Source organism: Oncorhynchus nerka, linkage group LG10, assembly GCF_034236695.1.
Source record: "Oncorhynchus nerka isolate Pitt River linkage group LG10, Oner_Uvic_2.0, whole genome shotgun sequence".
NCBI lineage: Eukaryota > Metazoa > Chordata > Actinopteri > Salmoniformes > Salmonidae > Oncorhynchus > Oncorhynchus nerka.
The window spans coordinates 86,137,694-86,157,768 of NC_088405.1; the positions used below are offsets into that span (position 1 = coordinate 86,137,694).

General features: G+C 44.2%; 1 protein-coding gene across 5 annotated transcripts in view; it reads left to right on the forward strand.

Annotated features, from left to right (window-relative positions):
* jakmip2 (janus kinase and microtubule interacting protein 2) overlaps positions 1–19,446 on the forward strand; it is a 45,572-nt gene extending 26,126 nt beyond the window's left edge. For 2 of the 5 annotated variants that reach the window (XM_029671754.2, XM_029671755.2), the window contains exons 8-22: positions 874–930; positions 1,045–1,167; positions 1,393–1,521; positions 2,981–3,064; positions 9,507–9,569; positions 9,824–9,922; positions 11,295–11,396; positions 11,662–11,715; positions 11,846–11,911; positions 12,042–12,110; positions 12,772–12,849; positions 13,089–13,292; positions 14,843–14,908; positions 15,894–15,970; positions 16,410–16,491. In XM_029671754.2, the coding sequence (XP_029527614.2) occupies positions 874–930; positions 1,045–1,167; positions 1,393–1,521; positions 2,981–3,064; positions 9,507–9,569; positions 9,824–9,922; positions 11,295–11,396; positions 11,662–11,715; positions 11,846–11,911; positions 12,042–12,110; positions 12,772–12,849; positions 13,089–13,292; positions 14,843–14,908; positions 15,894–15,944 (1,245 nt within the window). In that variant the 3' untranslated portion in view covers positions 15,945–15,970; positions 16,410–16,491. The other 3 variants (XM_029671752.2, XM_029671753.2, XM_065023892.1) reach the window with 2 other exon arrangements.
* Positions 19,447–20,075: the final 629 nt, after the last annotated feature.

Consider the following 20,075-nt stretch of genomic DNA (forward strand, 5'->3'; position numbering starts at 1 on the left):
GAGAACTGGTTGACACACAGTATCTGGAGAACTGGTTGACACACAGTATCTGGAGAACTGGTGGACACACAGTTTCTGGAGAACTGGTGGACACACAGTATCTGGAGAACTGGTTGACACACAGTATCTGGAGAACTGGTGGACACACACTATCTGGAGAACTGGTGGACACACAGTATCTGGAGAACTGGTGGACACACAGTATCTGGAGAACTGGTTGACACACAGTATCTGGAGAACTGGTGGACACACAGTATCTGGAGAACTGGTGGACACACAGTATCTGGAGAACTGGTTGACACACATAATCTGGAGAACTGGTTGACACACAGTATCTGGAGAACTGGTGGACACACACTATCTGGAGAACTGGTGGACACAGTATCTGGAGAACTGGTTGACACACAGAATCTGGAGAACTGGTTGACACACAGTATCTGGAGAACTGGTGGACACACAGTATCTGGAGAACTGGTGGACACACAGTATCTGGAGAACTGGTGGACACAGTATCTGGAGAACTGGTGGACACAGTATCTGGAGAACTGGTGGACACACAGTATCTGACTCTTTTGCTCTTTGACAGGTACAATTGGCTGATCTCAGGAAATGTATCCATGGTTGCTGAAGTTGTATGTTTGTTTGTTGGTAGTTCTTAAATGGAAAAGTCTAAATGGGACCTTGGGACACTCTGACGTCACCCCATTGAAGTTTACATTTAGAAAGGTAAGGGTTAAGGTTAGGGTTAAGGTTAGGTAAGGGGAATAGTTAGAGTTAGGTTTAGGGTAGGGGTTATGGCTAGGGTGTATGGTAGGGAGGTCCCAAGGATTCCTGGATAGCTCTAACTGTTCTGACATGCCTGATATGTTTCAGGATAGGGAAAAACTATTGCGGAAGAAGAGGCATAAACGAAGCAACAGACCAATAAAGGTAGAGTTTTTTCTTCCCATGACAACACAATAAAAAATATCAGTACAATAATACATTCATCTGCCTTGGGAAATATACTTTTTCCCCACAATCCTGTGATCTCTCTCTACACAGAGACACATTGTAGTGGACACCTTCTTTGGATACGATGAGGAATCCATGGACTCAGAGACGTCCTCCGTGGCTTCGTTTCGCATGGACCGCACTCCAGCCACTCCTGATGAAGACCTGGATGAGGTGAGACCTGTTCATGTCACAGGCAATCGACACAGTCCCTGGGTGGGGAAGGAACTTTATTTATGATAAGTGATCATTAACCTTTGCACAAGCACCAGCAGCACATCAGCATCTACTTTCCCTGAACCAATGTGTTTCTAATCTCTCTATGGGAGCAGGTGTGACACTTCCTGGCTTTCCTCCCAATGTCTTCTCTCTAACCCTGGGGTCTGTTCATGGTCACAGGGGCTGGTCAATGAGGAGTCGGAGCTGCGCTTCAGGCAGCTGACCAGAGAATACCAGGCCCTACAGAGGGCATACGCCCTGCTGCAGGAACATCAAGGGGGCCTTCTGGACGCTGAGATAGAAGCTAAGGTACAGTGCCACTGCCATTAATGTTAACTTAAATATCACTGCCATTAATGTTACCTTAAATATCACTGCTATTAATGTTACCTTAAATATCACTGCCATTAATGTTAACTTAAATATCACTGCCATTAATGTTAACTTAAATATCACTGCGATTAATGTTACCTTAAATATCACTGCTATTAATGTTACCTTAAATATCACTGTCATTAATGTTACCTTAAATATCACTGCCATTAATGTTACCTTAAATATCACTGCTATTAATGTTACCTTAAATATCACTGCTATTAATGTTAACTTAAATATCACTGTCATTAATGTTAACTTAAATATCACTGCCATTAATGTTACCTTAAATATCACTGCCATTAATGTTACCTTAAATATCACTGCCATTAATGTTACCTTAAATATCACTGCTATTAATGTTAACTTAAATATCACTGTCATTAATGTTAACTTAAATATCACTGCCATTAATGTTACCTTAAATATCACTGCCATTAATGTTACCTTAAATATCACTGCCATTAATGTTACCTTAAATATCACTGCCATTAATGTTACCTTAAATATCACTGCCATTAATGTTACCTTAAATATCACTGCCATTAATGTTACCTTAAATATCACTGCCATTAATGTTAACTTAAATATCACTGCCATTAATGTTACCTTAAATATCACTGCCATTAATGTTACCTTAAATATCACTGCCATTAATGTTACCTTAAATATCACTGCCATTAATGTTACCTTAAATATCACTGCCATTAATGTTACCTTAAATATCACTGCCATTAATGTTACCTTAAATATCACTGCCATTAATGTACCTGTGTAGGCTGTCATTGTAAATAAGAATTTGTTCTTAACTAACTTGCCTAGTTAAATAAAGGCTAAATTAAATTAAATATATTTTTTTTACATAAATATCACTGCCATTAATATTCAGTTAAATATCAGTGCCATTAAAGCTGGAATGTGGTCTTGGTGAAACTGCCTCGTCCGGTTGTGATATTACAACAACAAAGTAGTTACTTCAAACAGCGAACACCGTTTTCCCCTCGAGCGCCAGAACAGCAGACTATCTACTGCAGATGATCATTTTACCACGATGCTGGATGCTCCTCTCCTCCGTTTCATCAACAAAACAAAGACAATTAAAAATGAGCTGGGGTGTACAGTGGCTTTAATGTTCAGTAAAATATCACCCACATAAGATTGTATTTGGCCATCCTCTGTGACAATAGGGATGGGGTCATGCCAGATTGGTTTCTGTATTCAGTAAAATGCTGATAAGACTGCATATGCATTCTAGACTAAGTGTACAAAATATTAAGAACATATACCCCAGTACAACTACAGCACTGCTCATGCATTCTAAAACAACACCAACCAGTCACATTCAGCTGTATCCAGTGGATGATGTTAATGTGAATAATGTTGTGTTTCCCAGGCTCAGGAGCAGCTACATGCAGACATTCTCAGGTACAAGGCCAAGATAGAAGACCTGGAGAAGGAGCTCGCCCACAAAGGACAGGTAAATGACATTACCCCCAATACAGACCAATGACATTACTCCCAATACAGACCAATGACTTTACTCCCAATACAGACCAATGACATTACCCCCAATACAGACCAATGACATTACCCCCAATACAGACCAATGACATTACTCCCAATACAGACCAATGACATTACTCCCAATACAGACCAATGACATTACACCCAATACAGACCAATGACATTACTCCCAATACAGACCAATGACATTACACCCAATACAGACCAATGACATTACCCCCAATACAGACCAATGACATTACTCCCAATACAGACCAATGACATTACCCCCAATACAGACCAATGACATTACTCCCAATACAGACCAATGACATTACTCCCAATACAGACCTATGACATTACTCCCAATACAGACCTATGACATTACTCCCAATACAGACCAATGACATTACCCCCAATACAGACCAATGACATTACTCCCAATACAGACCAATGACATTACCCCCAATACATTTACATTACATTTACATTTAAGTCATTTAGCAGACGCTCTTATCCAGAGCGACTTACAAATTGGTGCTTTCACCTTATGACATCCAGTGGAACAGCCACTTTACAATAGTGCATCTAGGTCTTTTAAGGGGGAGGGGGAGAAGGATTACTTTATCCTATCCTAGGTATTCCTTAAAGAGGTGGGGTTTCAGGTGTCTCCGGAAGGTGGTGATTGACTCCGCTGTCCTGGCGTCGTGAGGGAGTTTGTTCCACCATTGGGGGGCCAGAGCAGCGAACAGTTTTGACTGGGCTGAGCGGGAACTGTACTTCCTCAGTGGTAGGGAGGCGAGCAGGCCAGAGGTGGATGAACGCAGTGCCCTTGTTTGGGTGTAGGGCCTGATCAGAGCCTGGAGGTACTGAGGTGCCGTTCCCCTCACAGCTCCGTAGGCAAGCACCATGGTCTTGTAGCGGATGCGAGCTTCAACTGGAAGCCAGTGGAGAGAGCGGAGGAGCGGGGTGACGTGAGAGAACTTGGGAAGGTTGAACACCAGACGGGCTGCGGCGTTCTGGATGAGTTGTAGGGGTTTAATGGCACAGGCAGGGAGCCCAGCCAACAGCGAGTTGCAGTAATCCAGACGGGAGATGACAAGTGCCTGGATTAGGACCTGCGCCGCTTCCTGTGTGAGGCAGGGTCGTACTCTGCGGATGTTGTAGAGCATGAACCTACAGGAACGGGCCACCGCCTTGATGTTATTTGAGAACGACAGGGTGTTGTCCAGGATCACGCCAAGGTTCTTAGCGCTCTGGGACGAGGACACAATGGAGTTGTCAACCGTGATGGCGAGATCATGGAACGGGCAGTCCTTCCCGGGAGGAAGAGCAGCTCCGTCTTGCCGAGGTTCAGCTTGAGGTGATGATCCGTCATCCACACTGATATGTCTGCCAGACATGCAGAGATGCGATTCGCCACCTGGTCGTCAGAAGGGGAAAGGAGAAGATTAATTGTGTGTCGTCTGCATAGCAATGATAGGAGAGACCATGTGAGGTTATGACAAAGCCAAGTGACTTGGTGTATAGCGAGAATAGGAGAGGGCCTAGAACAGAGCCTGGGGGACACCAGTGGTGAGAGCACGTGGTGAGGAGACGGATTCTCGCCACGCCACCTGGTAGGAGCGACCTGTCAGGTAGGACGCAATCCAAGCGTGGGCCGCGCGGAGATGCCCAACTCGGAGAGGGTGGAGAGGAGGATCTGATGGTTCACAGTATCGAAGGCAGCCGATAGGTCTAGAAGGATGAGAGCAGAGGAGAGAGAGTTAGCTTTAGCAGTGCGGAGCGCCTCCGTGATACAGAGAAGAGCAGTCTCAGTTGAATGACTAGTCTTGAAACCTGACTGATTTGGATCAAGAAGGTCATTCTGAGAGAGATAGCGGGAGAGCTGGCCAAGGACGGCACGTTCAAGAGTTTTGGAGAGAAAAGAAAGAAGGGATACTGGTCTGTAGTTGTTGACATCGGAGGGATCGAGTGTAGGTTTTTCAGAAGGGGTGCAACTCTCGCTCTCTTGAAGACGGGAGGGACGTAGCCAGCGGTCAGGGATGAGTTGATGAGCGAGGTGAGGTAAGGGAGAAGGTCACCGGAGATGGTCTGGAGAAGAGAGGAGGGGATAGGGTCAAGCGGGCAGGTTGTTGGGCGGCCGGCCGTCACAAGACGCGAGATGTCATCTGGAGAGAGAGGGAGAAAGAGGTCAGAGCACAGGGTAGGGCAGTGTGAGCAGAACCAGCGGTGTCGTTTGACTTAGCAAACGAGGATCGGATGTCGTCGACCTTCTTTTCAAAATGGTTGACGAAGTCATCTGCAGAGAGGGAGGAGGGGGAGGGGGGAGGAGGATTCAAGAGGGAGGAGAAGGTGGCAAAGAGCTTCCTAGGGTTAGAGGCAGATGCTTGGAATTTAGAGTGGTAGAAAGTGGCTTTAGCAGCAGAGACAGAGGAGGAAAATGTAGAGAGGAGGGAGTGAAAGGATGCCAGGTCCGCAGGGAGGCGAGTTTTCCTCCATTTCCGCTCGGCTGCCCGGAGCCCTGTTCTGTGAGCTCGCAATGAGTCGTCCGAGCCACGGAGCGGGAGGGGAGGACCGAGCCGGCCTGGAGGATAGGGGACATAGAGAGTCAAAGGATGCAGAAAGGGAGGAGAGGAGGGTTGAGGAGGCAGAATCAGGAGATAGGTTGGAGAAGTTTTGAGCAGAGGGAAGAGATGATAGGATGGAAGAGGAGAGAGTAGCGGGGAGAGAGAGCGAAGGTTGGGACGGCGCGATACCATCCGAGTAGGGGCAGTGTGGGAAGTGTTGGATGAGAGCGAGAGGGAAAAGGATACAAGGTAGTGGTCGGAGACTTGGAGGGGAGTTGCAATGAGGTTAGTGGAAGAACAGCATCTAGTAAAGATGAGGTCGAGCGTATTGCCTGCCTTGTGAGTAGGGGGAAGGTGAGAGGGTGAGGTCAAAAGAGGAGAGGAGTGGAAAGAAGGAGGCAGAGAGGAATGAGTCAAAGGTAGACGTGGGGAGGTTAAAGTCGCCCAGAACTGTGAGAGGTGAGCCGTCCTCAGGAAAGGAGCTTATCAAGGCATCAAGCTCATTGATGAACTCTCCGAGGGAACCTGGAGGGCGATAAATGATAAGGATGTTAAGCTTGAAAGGGCTGGTAACTGTGACAGCATGGAATTCAAAGGAGGCGATAGACAGATGGGTAAGGGGAGAAAGAGAGAATGACCACTTGGGAGAGATGAGGATCCCGGTGCCACCACCCCGCTGACCAGAAGCTCTCGGGTGTGCGAGAGCACGTGGGCGGACGAAGAGAGAGCAGTAGGAGTAGCGGTGTTGTCTGTGGTGATCCATGTTTCCGTCAGAGCCAAGAAGTCGAGGGACTGGAGGGAGGCATAGGCTGAGATGAACTCTGCCTTGTTGGCCGCAGATCGGCAGTTCCAGAGGCTACCGGAGACCTGGAACTCCACGTGGGTCGTGCGCTGGGACCACCAGATTAGGGTGGCTGCGGCCATGCGGTGTGGAGCGTTTGTATGGTCTGTGCAGAGAGGAGAGAACAGGGATAGACAGACACATAGTTGACAGGCTAGAGAAGAGGCTACGCTAATGCAGAGGAGATTGGAATGACAAGTGGACTACACGTCTCGAATGTTCAGAAAGTTAAGCTTACGTAGCAAGAATCTAATTGACTAAAATGATTAAAATGATAGAGTACTGCTGGGGTAGGCTAGCTGCGTTGTTGACACTACCCTAATCAAGTCGTACCGTTGAGTGTGAAGTTTCTACAATGCTGCTTTTCGGGAGCTAGCTGGCTAGCTAGCAGTGTTGGTTACGTTACGTTGCGTTAGGAGAACGACAATAGCTGGCTAGCTAACCTAGAAAATCGCTCTAGACTACACAATTATCTTTGAAACAAAGACGGCTATGTAGCTAGCTATGTAGCTAGCTACGATCAAACAAATCACACCGTTGGGACTGTAATGAAATGAAATGAAAAAGTGATACTACCTGTGGAGCGACGCGGAATGCGACCGGAATGCGAAAGTTCTATTCAGTAGACGTTGGCTGGCTATTGGCTAGCTAGGAGTGTCTCCTACGTTAAGGACGACAAAATAGCTGGCTAGCTAACCTCGGTGAATTAAGATAATCACTCTAAGACTACGCACTCTAAACTACACAATTATCTTGGATACGAAGACAGCAAAGACAACTATGTAGCTATCTAATACTACACTAATCAAGTCGTTCAGTTGAGTGTGATAGTTACTACAGTGCTACGGTAGCCGGTGAACGTATGCTAGCTGGCTAGCTGCTAGGCAGATAGGAGGGCGACGAAAAACGATAATAACGCAATTATCACTCTAAGACTCCACACTCTAAGCTACACAATTATCTTGGATACGAAGACAGCAAAGACAACTATGTAGCTAGCTATGTAGCTAGCTAACACTACACTAATCAAGTCGTTCAGTTGAGTGTGATAGTTACTACAGTGCTACGGTAGACGGTGAACGTGTTGGGCAGATAGGAGACGACGAAATACGATAATTACGATCATTACAGACCAATGACATTACCCCCAATACAGACCAATGACATTACTCCCAATACAGACCAATGACATTACCCCCAATACAGACCAATGACATTACTTCCAATACAGACCAATGACATTACTCCCAATACAGACCAATGACATTACCCCCAATACAGACCAATGACATTACCCCCAATACAGACCAATGACATTACTCCCAATACAGACCAATGACATTACTCCCAATACAGACCAATGACATTACTCCCAATACAGACCAATGCCATTACTCCCAATACAGACCAATGACATTACTCCCAATACAGACCAATGACATTACCCCCAATACAGACCAATGACATTACTCCCAATATAGACCAATGACATTACTCCCAATACAGACCAATGACATTACTCCCAATACAGACCAATGACATTACACCCAATACAGACCAATGACATTACTCCCAATACAGACCAATGACATTACTCCCAATACAGACCAATGACATTACTCCCAATACAGACCAATGACATTACTCCCAATACAGACCAATGACATTACACCCAATACAGACCAATGACATTACTCCCAATACAGACCAATGACATTACTCCCAATACAGACCAATGACATTACCCCCAATACAGACCAATGACATTACCCCCAATACAGACCAATGACATTACCCCCAATACAGACCAATGACATTACTCCCAATACAGACCAACACAAGACATGGGCTGCTTCCCAAATGGAACCCTTGTTTCCTATATCGTGTACTACTCTTGACCAGGGTCCAGGGCTCTGTTTGGTCAGCGTAGAACACTATAAAAGCAAATGGCTGCCATTTGGGATGGGTCCTACGACATAGAGAAAGGCTATACACAATGTCCCAGTCGCATGGGTGGCTTGAACTGTACATGACCTTATTATTTACCTACTACGAGTACCAAATGTAACAGGGCTGTGAAAAAAAGAGTGTTGGACTGTTTCGTAGTGATTCGTCTTGGTGATCAAGAGGAAATGTCAATGAATGTATTGATTCGGTTGCCCCACAACACAGAATGACAATTTTGAATAGGGTTGTGATCGAAGCTAGTATTTCATACACTGTTGGTCAGATCAGTTAACAAACTGAAATGCTATCCATAATGGGATAGCTACACTGAGTGTACAAAACGTTAGGAACACCTGCTCTTTCCATTACATAGACTAACCAGGTGAATCCAGGTGAAAGCTATAATCCCTTATTGATGTCACTTGTTAACTCTTAAGATGAAAGGGAGGAGACAGGTTAAAGAAGGATTTTTAAGCCTTTAGACAATTGAGACATGGATTGTGTATGTGTGCCATTCAGGGGTGAATGGGCAAGACAAAATATTTAAGTGCCTTTGAATGGGGTATGGTAGTAGGACCCAGGCGCACCGGTTTGTGTCAAGAACTGAAACACTGCACAGTTTCCTGTGTGTACCATGGATGGTCCACCACCCAAAGGGCATTCAGCCAACTTGACACAACTGTGGGAGGCATTAGACTCAACATGAACCAGCATTCCTGTGGAACGCTTTTGACACCTTGTGTAGTCCATGCCCTGACGAATTGAGGCTGTTCTGAGGGCGAAAGAGTGGGGGTGCAACTTAATATTAGGAAGATGTTCCTAATGTTTTGTACACTCAGTGTATGATATCGATCTACGGGAGCATATATACATTATATAATGTTATAGTATATTGTTATTATATATAAATGTTAGATATTTCATAAGACAAGCCTCATCAGTACGTTGTAACCAGAGAAATAAACTGGTAAACTCATTGGTACACTGACTCTAATTCCATGGTTATAAGTAACAGAAGACAATGTTTCCCTCATTGAAACTGGGTTCTCTTCTGGCAGGACTCCAAGTGGGTAGAGGAGAAACAGCTGTTCTTCAGGAGGAATCAGGAGCTGCTGGAAAAGGTCTGTCCTTCTATGATATCATTGATGTTATAATAGTGTTGCATTTACACCATTCATCACATGGAAGCACTTTACTTTCTGCAGTAAAGTCAACTCACCTCGCCCTCCACTAATGTCCACTTCTGAGAAGGGTGATGCATGGTAGCCATTTTGGATCTGAACATTCACTATGCACCACTTGATATTGCAGAGGTATGGAAGTCCATGCAACTGGCAGGCTCTGACCTTCATGCTATACATCTGGTCTTCTGCAGGTGGAGAAGTTAGATGCAAAATGTGGGCGACAGCAACAGGAGCTGCAAGACTCCAAGGACCAGAATGAGCTCTTGGAATTCAGAATACTGGAACTAGAGGTGGGCAGGTTTTTATTTATTTTATTTTACCTTTATTTTACTAGGCAAGTCAGTTAAGAACAAATTCTTATTTTCAATGACGGCCTAGGAACAATGGGTTAACTGCCTGTTCAAGGGCAGAACGACAGATTTTGTACCTTGTCAGCTCGGGGATTTGAACTTGCAACCTTTCGGTTACTAGTCCAATGCGCTAACCACTAGGTTACCCTGCCGCCCCAGGTTAATGAAGCATACTGTACATTTGAATGGAATCACAGCTGTTTACTTAAATAAAATTGTCTAAGATCAGTGGTGGACTAGATAAATATATATAATGGGTTTGTAATATTCCCATCAATAGATGTTTTACCAAATTGACAAGAACAGAGAGGGACACATTAAACACTTTACTTCAGGCTTGTTTGGGGAACCTTTGTATTCAGTGTTACAGTCTCTCAGCTCAGTGTTTCTCAGCCCCAACACACACACACACACACACACAAACACTTGGCAGGCTATTTTCTCTGTTCCGAGCACATCTAGGCCCTGGCCGTGCGGAGCATGATAATTCCTGCCCCAAGACCTACAGCCCAGCCCAGCACTGCTTGCTGCTTCTGCCAACATGCTAATCAATTGCATGGCCATGAGACAGGCTCAGAACACAGGGCTTTGTGCATTCTGTGCTGCAGTGCAGATACTGCAATAAGTCCCCAAAAGGATGGTGCTTCCATCTACTGGATAAAGAATAGAACAACAGAAAATATCCCTGCACTGAATCCCTCCACAGTCTTCTTTGTCTAATCATAAAAATATATATACAGTACCAGTCAAAAGTGTGGACATACCTACTCATTCCAGGATTTTTCTTTATTTTAGCTATTTTCTACATTGTAAAATAATAGTGAAGACATCAAAACTATGAAATAACACATATGGAATTATGTAGTAACCAAAAAAGTATTAACCAACTCAAATCATGTTATTTTTGAGATTCTTCAAAGTAGCCACCCTTTGCCTTGATGACAGTTTTGCACACTCTTGGCATTCTGTATAACAGCTTCATGAGGAATGCTTTTCCAACAGTCTTGAAGGAGTTCCCACATATGCTGAGCATTTGTTTGCTTCTTTTCAAAATAAAGAAAAACCCTTTAATGAGTAGGGGTGTCCAAACTTTTAACTGGTACAGTATATATGTTTTATTGTCACATACAACAGATATATGCAGGGAAATGTGTTGTTTTACAGGGTCAGCCATAGTAGTATGGCGCCCCTGGAGCAAATTAGGGTTAAGTGCCTTGCTCAAGGGCACATCAACAGATTTTTCACCTCGTCGGTTCCATCCTTTTAACCAATGCTTTTAACTGATTAAATAAATGTAATTTTCCTCCTGTAGGAGCGTGAGCGAAAGTCCCCTCCGTTTAATCATCTCCGCATGCATCCGTTCTCCGAGGGTGTCAGCGCCCTACAGATCTACTGTATGAAGGAAGGAGTGAAGGTATAACCCATCTCAATAATATCTGATTGCGTTGTAACATTTGACATTTTAGTCATTTAGCAGACGCTCTTATCCAGAGCTACTTACAGTTAGTGCCTTCGTCTTAAAATAGCTTGGTGAGACAACAACACATCACAATCGTATCAAGTACATTTTTCCTCAGCAAAGTCTGTTCTTTTTTTTTACAACACGTGATATTTTGTCTTCCTGCTAAACAATGTCAGGCGAAATAGGATGCTTATTGTTTATTTCAATCCTTTCCCAGGATGTCTGTGTACCTGACCTGATCAAGCTCCTAGACATTCTGGGTGATAATGGGGTAAGTCTGTTGGAATGGGCTCTATAATATGTTGTTACTGATGTTTTGCCAATGTTATCCAATCACTCCTTCTTTGCCAAATTATTAAAAATCAAGATTGTTTTACCTTATTTTTATTTTTTTTATTCAGAACTTGCGAAATGAGGAGCAAGTGGCCATTATTCAAGCTAGCACTGTCCTCTCTCTTGCTGAAAAGGTATGCCAATACAAAACAAATATTGTTGCTTAGTTCAAAGTTACTTGTAAGCAATGTCATAGCCATTCATATAGCATTGTTACTTATCAAAGTCATTGTTGTGCATTGTGCTGTCTTTGTCTCCCCCTAGTGGATACAACAGATTGAGGGAACAGAGGCAGCGCTGCACCAGAAGATGATTGACCTGGAGCTCGAGATGGTGAGTTCCTTCTCCATTCACATCCCTCACTCACTGTCACATCACGCTAGCTCGGCTTGACTTGAGTAGTTTTTACTGCGTTTCATGGAATTAAAATGTCATATTGCTGCTTATATGGTTTATGGGCGGCAGGTAGCCTAGTGGTTAAGAGAGTTGGGCCAGTAACTAACTGAAAGGTTGCTGGTTTGAATCCCCGAGCCAACTAGGTGAAAAATCTGCCGATGTGCCCTTGGGCAAGGCACTTGACACGAATTGCTTCTGTATGTCGCTCTGGATAAGAGCCTCTGCTCAATGACGTAAATGAAGAGTGTATGTGCACAATATATTTACTCTCCTGTGTTCCTGGTTTCCTCCCAGTCTTGTTTCCACTATTCCAGGTTTGTAACTGTGACATAAGCAGGACGTTTGTTGTATGTTGTTATCTCGCAGAAGCAGACGAGTGTGTCTCTGAATATTGCCTACAGTATTACAAGCCTGGCACATGTTGTGTAATATATCATGTTTGTGTGGAAGAGATGCTCAAACGACTATAAGGTGTAAAGACAACACTACCTGTATCACTACCTGTTGATGTGATGTTAGGAACTGTTGAGGATGGTACTGACTTCTTCAGTCACAGTATTGAGATCAAAACACTGACCCGAGAGCACTGTCCCCACAGGAGATGTTCTGTAAGCAGAAAGGCTATCTGGAGGAGGAGCTGGACTACAGGAAGTCAGCCCTGGATCAGGCCTACACGGTAACTGTTGCATTCCCCCTCATTCAACCTCCTGCCTTTAAATACACAATTGCTTTTTCATTGGCCACAAACGTGTTCCATTTCAAGTGAACTTTGAACATACTGTAAGTGTAACATCTATTGTTGTGTGCAATGCATACACCTCTCCCCTAGCCAGTACCGACTTGTAGATGATGGCTATCTACATACATTATATTATCGTCACTTTGGCTAACTACCCCCTCAACCTCCACCCACAGCAAATCCAGGAGCTGGAGGCTACTCTCTACAACGCGCTGCAGCAGGACAAGGTGATCGGGTACGGCGAGCCTCTGAGTGACATGCAGAAGGACGAGCTACGTACGTCTGTGGAGAAGCTACGCAGACAGATGCTGAGGAAGAGCAGAGAGTTCGACTGTCAGGTTCTGGCTGAGAGGATGGAGCTGCTCCACCAGGCCCATCAGGTACAATATACAGTCAACACAATATATTCCATTCAGCTGACGCTTTTGTCCAAAGTCACTTACAGTGTATTCATACATGTACATTTTCATGGGTGGCCCCAGTGTAAATCAAACCCATTATCCATTAAAATGTATTATAAGTACACTCCCTTTGATGACTCAACATGAGACATGACTCAACAGATGAGGACTGTCTGTTGAAATTGCAGCTGAAACTATGTTTTCTCTATGAGTCGCCTTGTCTGAGACTTTAGACCTGAAGCTTTGTGTTAGTGGACACATGTCTTAGTCACACAGACAACCCAGGGTCGATACCTGTTGGTTAGACCAGGATATTCTAATGTCTAATTCTATGGTGGTTACACCAAGGTATTCTAATGTCTAATTCTATGGTGGTTAGACCAGGATATTCTAATGTCTAATTCTATGGTGGTTACACCAAGGTATTCTAATGTCTAATTCTATGGTGGTTACACCAAGGTATTCTAATGTCTAATTCTATGGTGGTTACACCAAGGTATTCTAATGTCTAATTCTATGGTGGTTACACCAAGGTATTCTAATGTCTAATTCTATGGTGGTTACATCAAGGTATTCTAATGTCTAATTCTATGGTGGTTACACCAAGGTATTCTAATGTCTAATTCTATGGTGGTTACACCAAGGTATTCTAATGTCTAATTCTATGGTGGTTAAATCAAGGACAAGGCAGACAGTCACACCAGTAGAACCCTGATGCACCTGCATAGGAGTCAACATATGGCATTCACTTAACATGAGGAATTCACACTTGTACCCACTTTGATGAAAGAAGGATCAATAAAATACAGTATGTCTAGAAAGAACAGAAGGATAGCTTTCACAGATCCTCAGTCCTAACATCAGTTCAATACTTAGTATGCAACACTTACACCTGACATCAACTTTATATTGTTACTCTAAGCAGTTACAACATTTAACAGAACAGCATATGTTTTCTGGAATGAACAAGAGATTGTTCAACCCGAATTGTAATTTACTGTAACGTGGAACAAAGATGATGCAGCTGCTGCAGTTCCTAAATGCTACTGTAGAGGGCGATGTTCCATTGATTTACAGTTTACACTGGCTGATCCACTCCAGAGGACAGCAGCATCGTGTGGCAGCCTCTCACACACAAGCAGCTGCTGAACCCCTTACCAGGCTACTCCAAGGGCAGAGCTGTCAGCATACCTGTCTCACCCATGGTTTTACAGAAAGCATTTAATGTTTCAATAAACCATGCCACAGGCAGATGCTCCAATGAAACCCCAAATTTATCTAAATCATTTTTACTGATACACCAAAACTGTAATACGGATGTTTACCTGACTATACAATACATATATGTTTTCTTAACGTTTGTTGTAAAGTTTATTTATTTTTCCAGCAGTGATTCAAAAGTGTATGTAAAATATAGATTCATGGAGCATATTTGTGTTGGCTTGGCATGAAGTTAATTCAGCTATAGCATGCAATGTTACTGTTGAATAGATTGGATATACTCACTAAGGGAACAACAATGTTTTCAGAGAATCCGAGACCTGGAGGATAAGACAGACATTCAGAGGAGACAAATTAAGGATCTGGAGGAGAAGGTAAGATGTCCGTCAGAGTTATTTACCCTCACACAGGTTTTTCTCTCTCCTCCCTGTTGGCTATAAACTGACTATGACTGTGTCCCAAATGCCATCCTATTTCCTATCTAGTCCTATGGACCCTAGTTAAAAGTAGTGCACTATATAGGAAATAGGAACTCAGCCCCTGTGATGCTTCTGTGACCTGAAGGGGCCTGTTAAAAGATTAAATATAATGTGTTGTTATCCCTAAGGCTTTCCACTTGACTGACATTCAGTCTGTCTTCTCCTTATAGTATCCTTACAGTCAAGAATCAGGCAGACCTTTGTCCCACTGAACCCCACATCACTGAGTAGTTAATGAACCAAACATAATGAGGCGTGGCCAGTAGTTCTGCTTCCATTGTTGCACGATACAGAGGGGGATGTGCGGTTTGGTCAGGTCAGCACATATAGTCAGGACCTCGGCCCTGTTAGAGTTAAAGTCCTGAGTGGCTCCCGAGTAGTGAAGTGGTCTCTCAGTGCTAAAGGTGTCATTACAGACTCTGGTTCGATTCCAGGTATCACATCCGGCTGTGATTGGGAGTCCCATACCAGTGCACAATTGGCCCAGTGTTGTTAGGGTTTGGCTGGGGCAGGCTGTCATTGCGAATAAGAATTTGTTCTTAACTGACTTGCCTAGTTAAATTAAAAGTTGTATATGAACCAAGTTGTACATGACTGTAGTTCTGTAATGGCTACGGTCTGTTTGACACCATAGAGGCTAGCCATATCAGGACTAGATTTCTCTGTATTTAAATAAAGTTCAATTCATTGATTCATTGATAGTTCCCCACCTAGTAGAACAGTGTTTCTTAAGCATCCTCTGTTTCTGCTTGTAACTAACATGTCTTCTGTTTTTCCGACTCTCTCCTCTCTTTTTCTCTCTCTCTTTTTCTCTCTCGCTCTCTCTTTTTCTCTCTCTCTTTCTCTCGCTGTCTCACTCACTCTCTCTCTCACTCTGTAGTTTTTGTTTCTGTTCTTATTCTTTTCTCTTGCCTTTATCCTTTGGCCTTGATGTCTGTGACATCTCCTGCAGCAGAGGTGAGTCTGGCCTGGTCAATAAACTCAAGAGAATTTTCTCATCTTCCTTTCTACACTCATCTGTTTCCCCTGTTGTTCTTCATCTCCCTAGCGACCATCAGGACCTGTGATCGTCTTTGTAGTGTAGCCAACGTGTCTTTCCACAGTTGTGATTCATGAAGTTCCATTGTTTAGGGAATCATGCTATATGTAACTAATACTTTTCCTTTTCATTGAAGCCAACCCATTTTTCCTTCACAGTTATGAAGAAGAGCATTATTTAGTGCTAACCTTTGTCAGACTGGGACGTTGTGTTCTTGGCATGTAAGCTTTGTTTGGTCTGCCGGCTGCTCGGCCGCTTCTTAGTCCTCCGTATGGATAATGCTGTAATGTACACATAACCATTGTTGGGATTGATCTCATACTCTTCTATCGTTGTCTCTTTCTTCTCTGTTTGCAGACAGCGTGGAAACCTGAAGATTGTGTTTGTGACTGCAGTGGGTTTTATTTTGGGGAGGAGAGAGTCGACTTTGTGACTCATATTGTAACAGTGAGTGGATATGGAACTGTTGTGTGTTGGACATGGCTGGGAATTCACATCTGTTTGATTTGGGACCTCACTCTGGGGATATACATAATGTATGCTGCACTGCACTGGACTGATCCTTGGACCATGGAACTTCTCTCAACTCAGTGGGATAACTGGAACAGAACCCTCAGTCGGAAAACACACACACACGTGTAAACAGTCATATACACTGTACACGCTGATACAAACATACTGGAAACACACACACACACACACGCATGCACACACACATCAACCCACTTTTAAAGACAAAGGAAACCAAAGTCTAGGAGATCTTATCTCTGCCATGCAGGGGAACGCTACACCATCCATCTACTCCAAGACTACACCCTGGCTACATACCGGCTACTCCCAGACTACCCCCTGACTACCCCCAGAGTACCCCCCAGACTACCCCCAGAGTACCCCCAGACTAACCCCAGAGTACCCCCGACTACCCTAGCCTACCTCCAGAGTACCCCCGACTACCCCAGAGTACCCCTTGACTACCCCCAGAGTACCCTCCGACTACCCCCAGACTACACACAGAAGAGGACAGGAAAGACTGCTGTAGGCTACATCAACAGGCCTCACCAGACCACAGTCCTTCCAACTCTCTCCCTCTCCTCTCTCTCTTATAAACCTGATCGGACGCTCTTATGTGTGAATGCACCCCTTCACAGGAGTGACGAGACATGATCAGGGCCTGTGAGTGTGGTGACTGACTGATCTGATGGTGACTGAATGACTGATCTGATGGTGACTGTCTGATCTGATGGTGACGGACTGACTGACTGTTCTGATGGGGACTGACTGACTGTTCTGATGGTGACTGTTCTGATGGTGACGGACTGACTGTTCTGATGGTGACTGACTGACTGTTCTGATGGGGACTGACTGACTGTTCTGATGGGGACTGATGGACTGTTCTGATGGTGACTGACTGTTCTGATGGGGACTGACTGACTGTTCTGATGGTGACTGACTGTTCTGATGGTGACTGTTCTGATGGGGACTGACTGACTGTTCTGATGGTGACTGACTGACTGTTCTGATGGGGACTGACTGACTGTTCTGATGGTGACTGTTCTGATGGGGACTGACTGACTGTTCTGATGGTGACTGACTGACTGTTCTGATGGTGACTGTTCTGATGGTGACTGACTGACTGTTCTGATGGGGACTGACTGACTGTTCTGATGGGGACTGATGGACTGTTCTGATGGTGACTGACTGTTCTGATGGGGACTGACTGACTGTTCTGATGGTGACTGACTGTTCTGATGGTGACTGTTCTGATGGGGACTGACTGACTGTTCTGATGGTGACTGACTGACTGTTCTGATGGGGACTGACTGACTGTTCTGATGGTGACTGTTCTGATGGGGACTGACTGACTGTTCTGATGGTGACTGACTGACTGATCTGATGGTGACCCACTGACTGTTCTGATTGGGATGGACTGTTCTGATTGTGACTGACTGATCTGATGGTTATTGACTGACTGTTCTGTGACCAGGAGGCACAGGACATGGGACACCCAGGATAATGTGTCTCCTCTGGTCTCAGACCAGCTGAAACAGCTCAGGTGATGGCAGAGATAGAGAAGTACGGGAGAGAGGATCCACTATGTGCTCACACACGGACCCACCAGATATCCTTTTCAACAGAAGACCAAGGATTCTGTTTGTAGACTTTAACTGTCATTTTTTAAACCAGCAGACAGAATGGAATTAGGTCTCTGGTTCTACTTCCTTTCCTTTTTTAATAAACCAAAAGTCCCAGTCGATCCCCATGTACCAAGATTTCCACAGAGAAAAAAGAAGACCCTCTATATGGCTGTGTAATATATAGATTTGTTGATATGTACATGTGTCTTGATGATTTCTGTAGTCTCTTTTCTTCTTTCTGTGAATATGACCTCTTTCTCCTCTGCAGCTTGAACAGTAGAACTACTCAGCCGTTTCTAAATACTCCAACGTATGAAACACTCTGTTTATTGTGGTGACAGCTGCAAATGAACTTTACTTCCTCAATTGTACTGAACTTAAAATAATTGGAATATCGATATTCTCCTCCACTCTTTTTCCTTTCACATTCCCTCTCTTTTGTACTCTTTCAAGATGGTCAATTGTAGCCTACCAGCAGGAGTTTCATGGTTTATACTGAATGACGATTACCACTCCCTTTAAATGAACAGTAAACACTACGTCCCAGCTACCTACCTGCATCCTAAACAGCTTTGGCTGATTCTGGTCATTGTCTTCTCAGCAAATCGATCAGGAATACTGTAAAACGAAAAGGAATACTGTACCTCTTTCAGCAATGACATGCCTTTTTGCTCTACTGTATTTAACTAACACCTCTTTCAGCACCATGGACACCACAGGGGTTGGTTCTAACCTTACTAACCCACCATCCCCATCACCCAACTGAAATAGGAGAAAGTTGACGAAATGTCTACCTGCTGGTTCTGCTTCTCTCCTTTCACCCTGACTATGTCCTGGTCTTGCAATATTAACTACATGTCCCTGTCCAACCCCTCACCCACCCACGCTAGCTCCCCCACCCGGCCCTATTTAGCGGCCTAGGAACCCAAAGCATCCCATTACATACCTGTACATGTCCCACTTCTCTTACATTACACTGTAGGAGAATGATTGACACTATTTTGGAACAAACTCAGCCAACTAGAGATTGCCTTAAATGCGCTTTCCCCATCAATTTGTAAGTTGTTTTTAATGATTATGTTTTTGATCAGTTAGTATGATTATGTAATGTTGTACATTTCTTTTCACCGAGGACATTGATTTGTGTATCTTTACCCTCCTGTCTTCCAACGAGAATTTAACCCCCTCCGCTTCTTTCAAGTATATTAAACAAACAAAAAGGGATAATGATGAAAATAAAAGTTCATGGCTTGCAGTTTAAGTGTCAGTATTTTTGTGACATCTTATTTCCAAATCTCATTTGTGGTTGTGACTGACTTTTCCAGAACCTGTTGTTACAGCGTGTCTCAGTTGCTCCAGAACCTGTTGTTACAGCGTGTCTCAGTTGCTCCAGAACCTGTTGTAACAGCTTATCCTAGTTCCTCCAGAACCTGTTGTTACAGCACGTCTCAGTTGCTCCAGAACCTGTTGTTACAGCGTGTTTCAGTTGCTCCAGGACCTGTTGTTACAGCGTGTCTCAGTTGCTCCAGAACCTGTTGTTACAGCGTGTCTCAGTTGCTCCAGAACCTGTTGTTACAGCGTGTCTCAGTTGCTCCAGAACCTGTTGTTACAGCGTGTCTCAGTTGCTCCAGAACCTGTTGTAACAGCTTATCCTAGTTCCTCCAGAACCTGTTGTTACAGCACGTCTCAGTTGCTCCAGAACCTGTTGTTACAGCACGTCTCAGTTGCTCCAGGACCTGTTGTTACAGCGTGTCTCAGTTGCTCCAGAACCTGTTGTTACAGCGTGTCTCAGTTGCTCCAGAACCTGTTGTTACAGCGTGTCTCAGTTGCTCCAGAACCTGTTGTTACAGCATGTCTCAGTTGCTCCAGAACCTGTTGTTACTGCGTG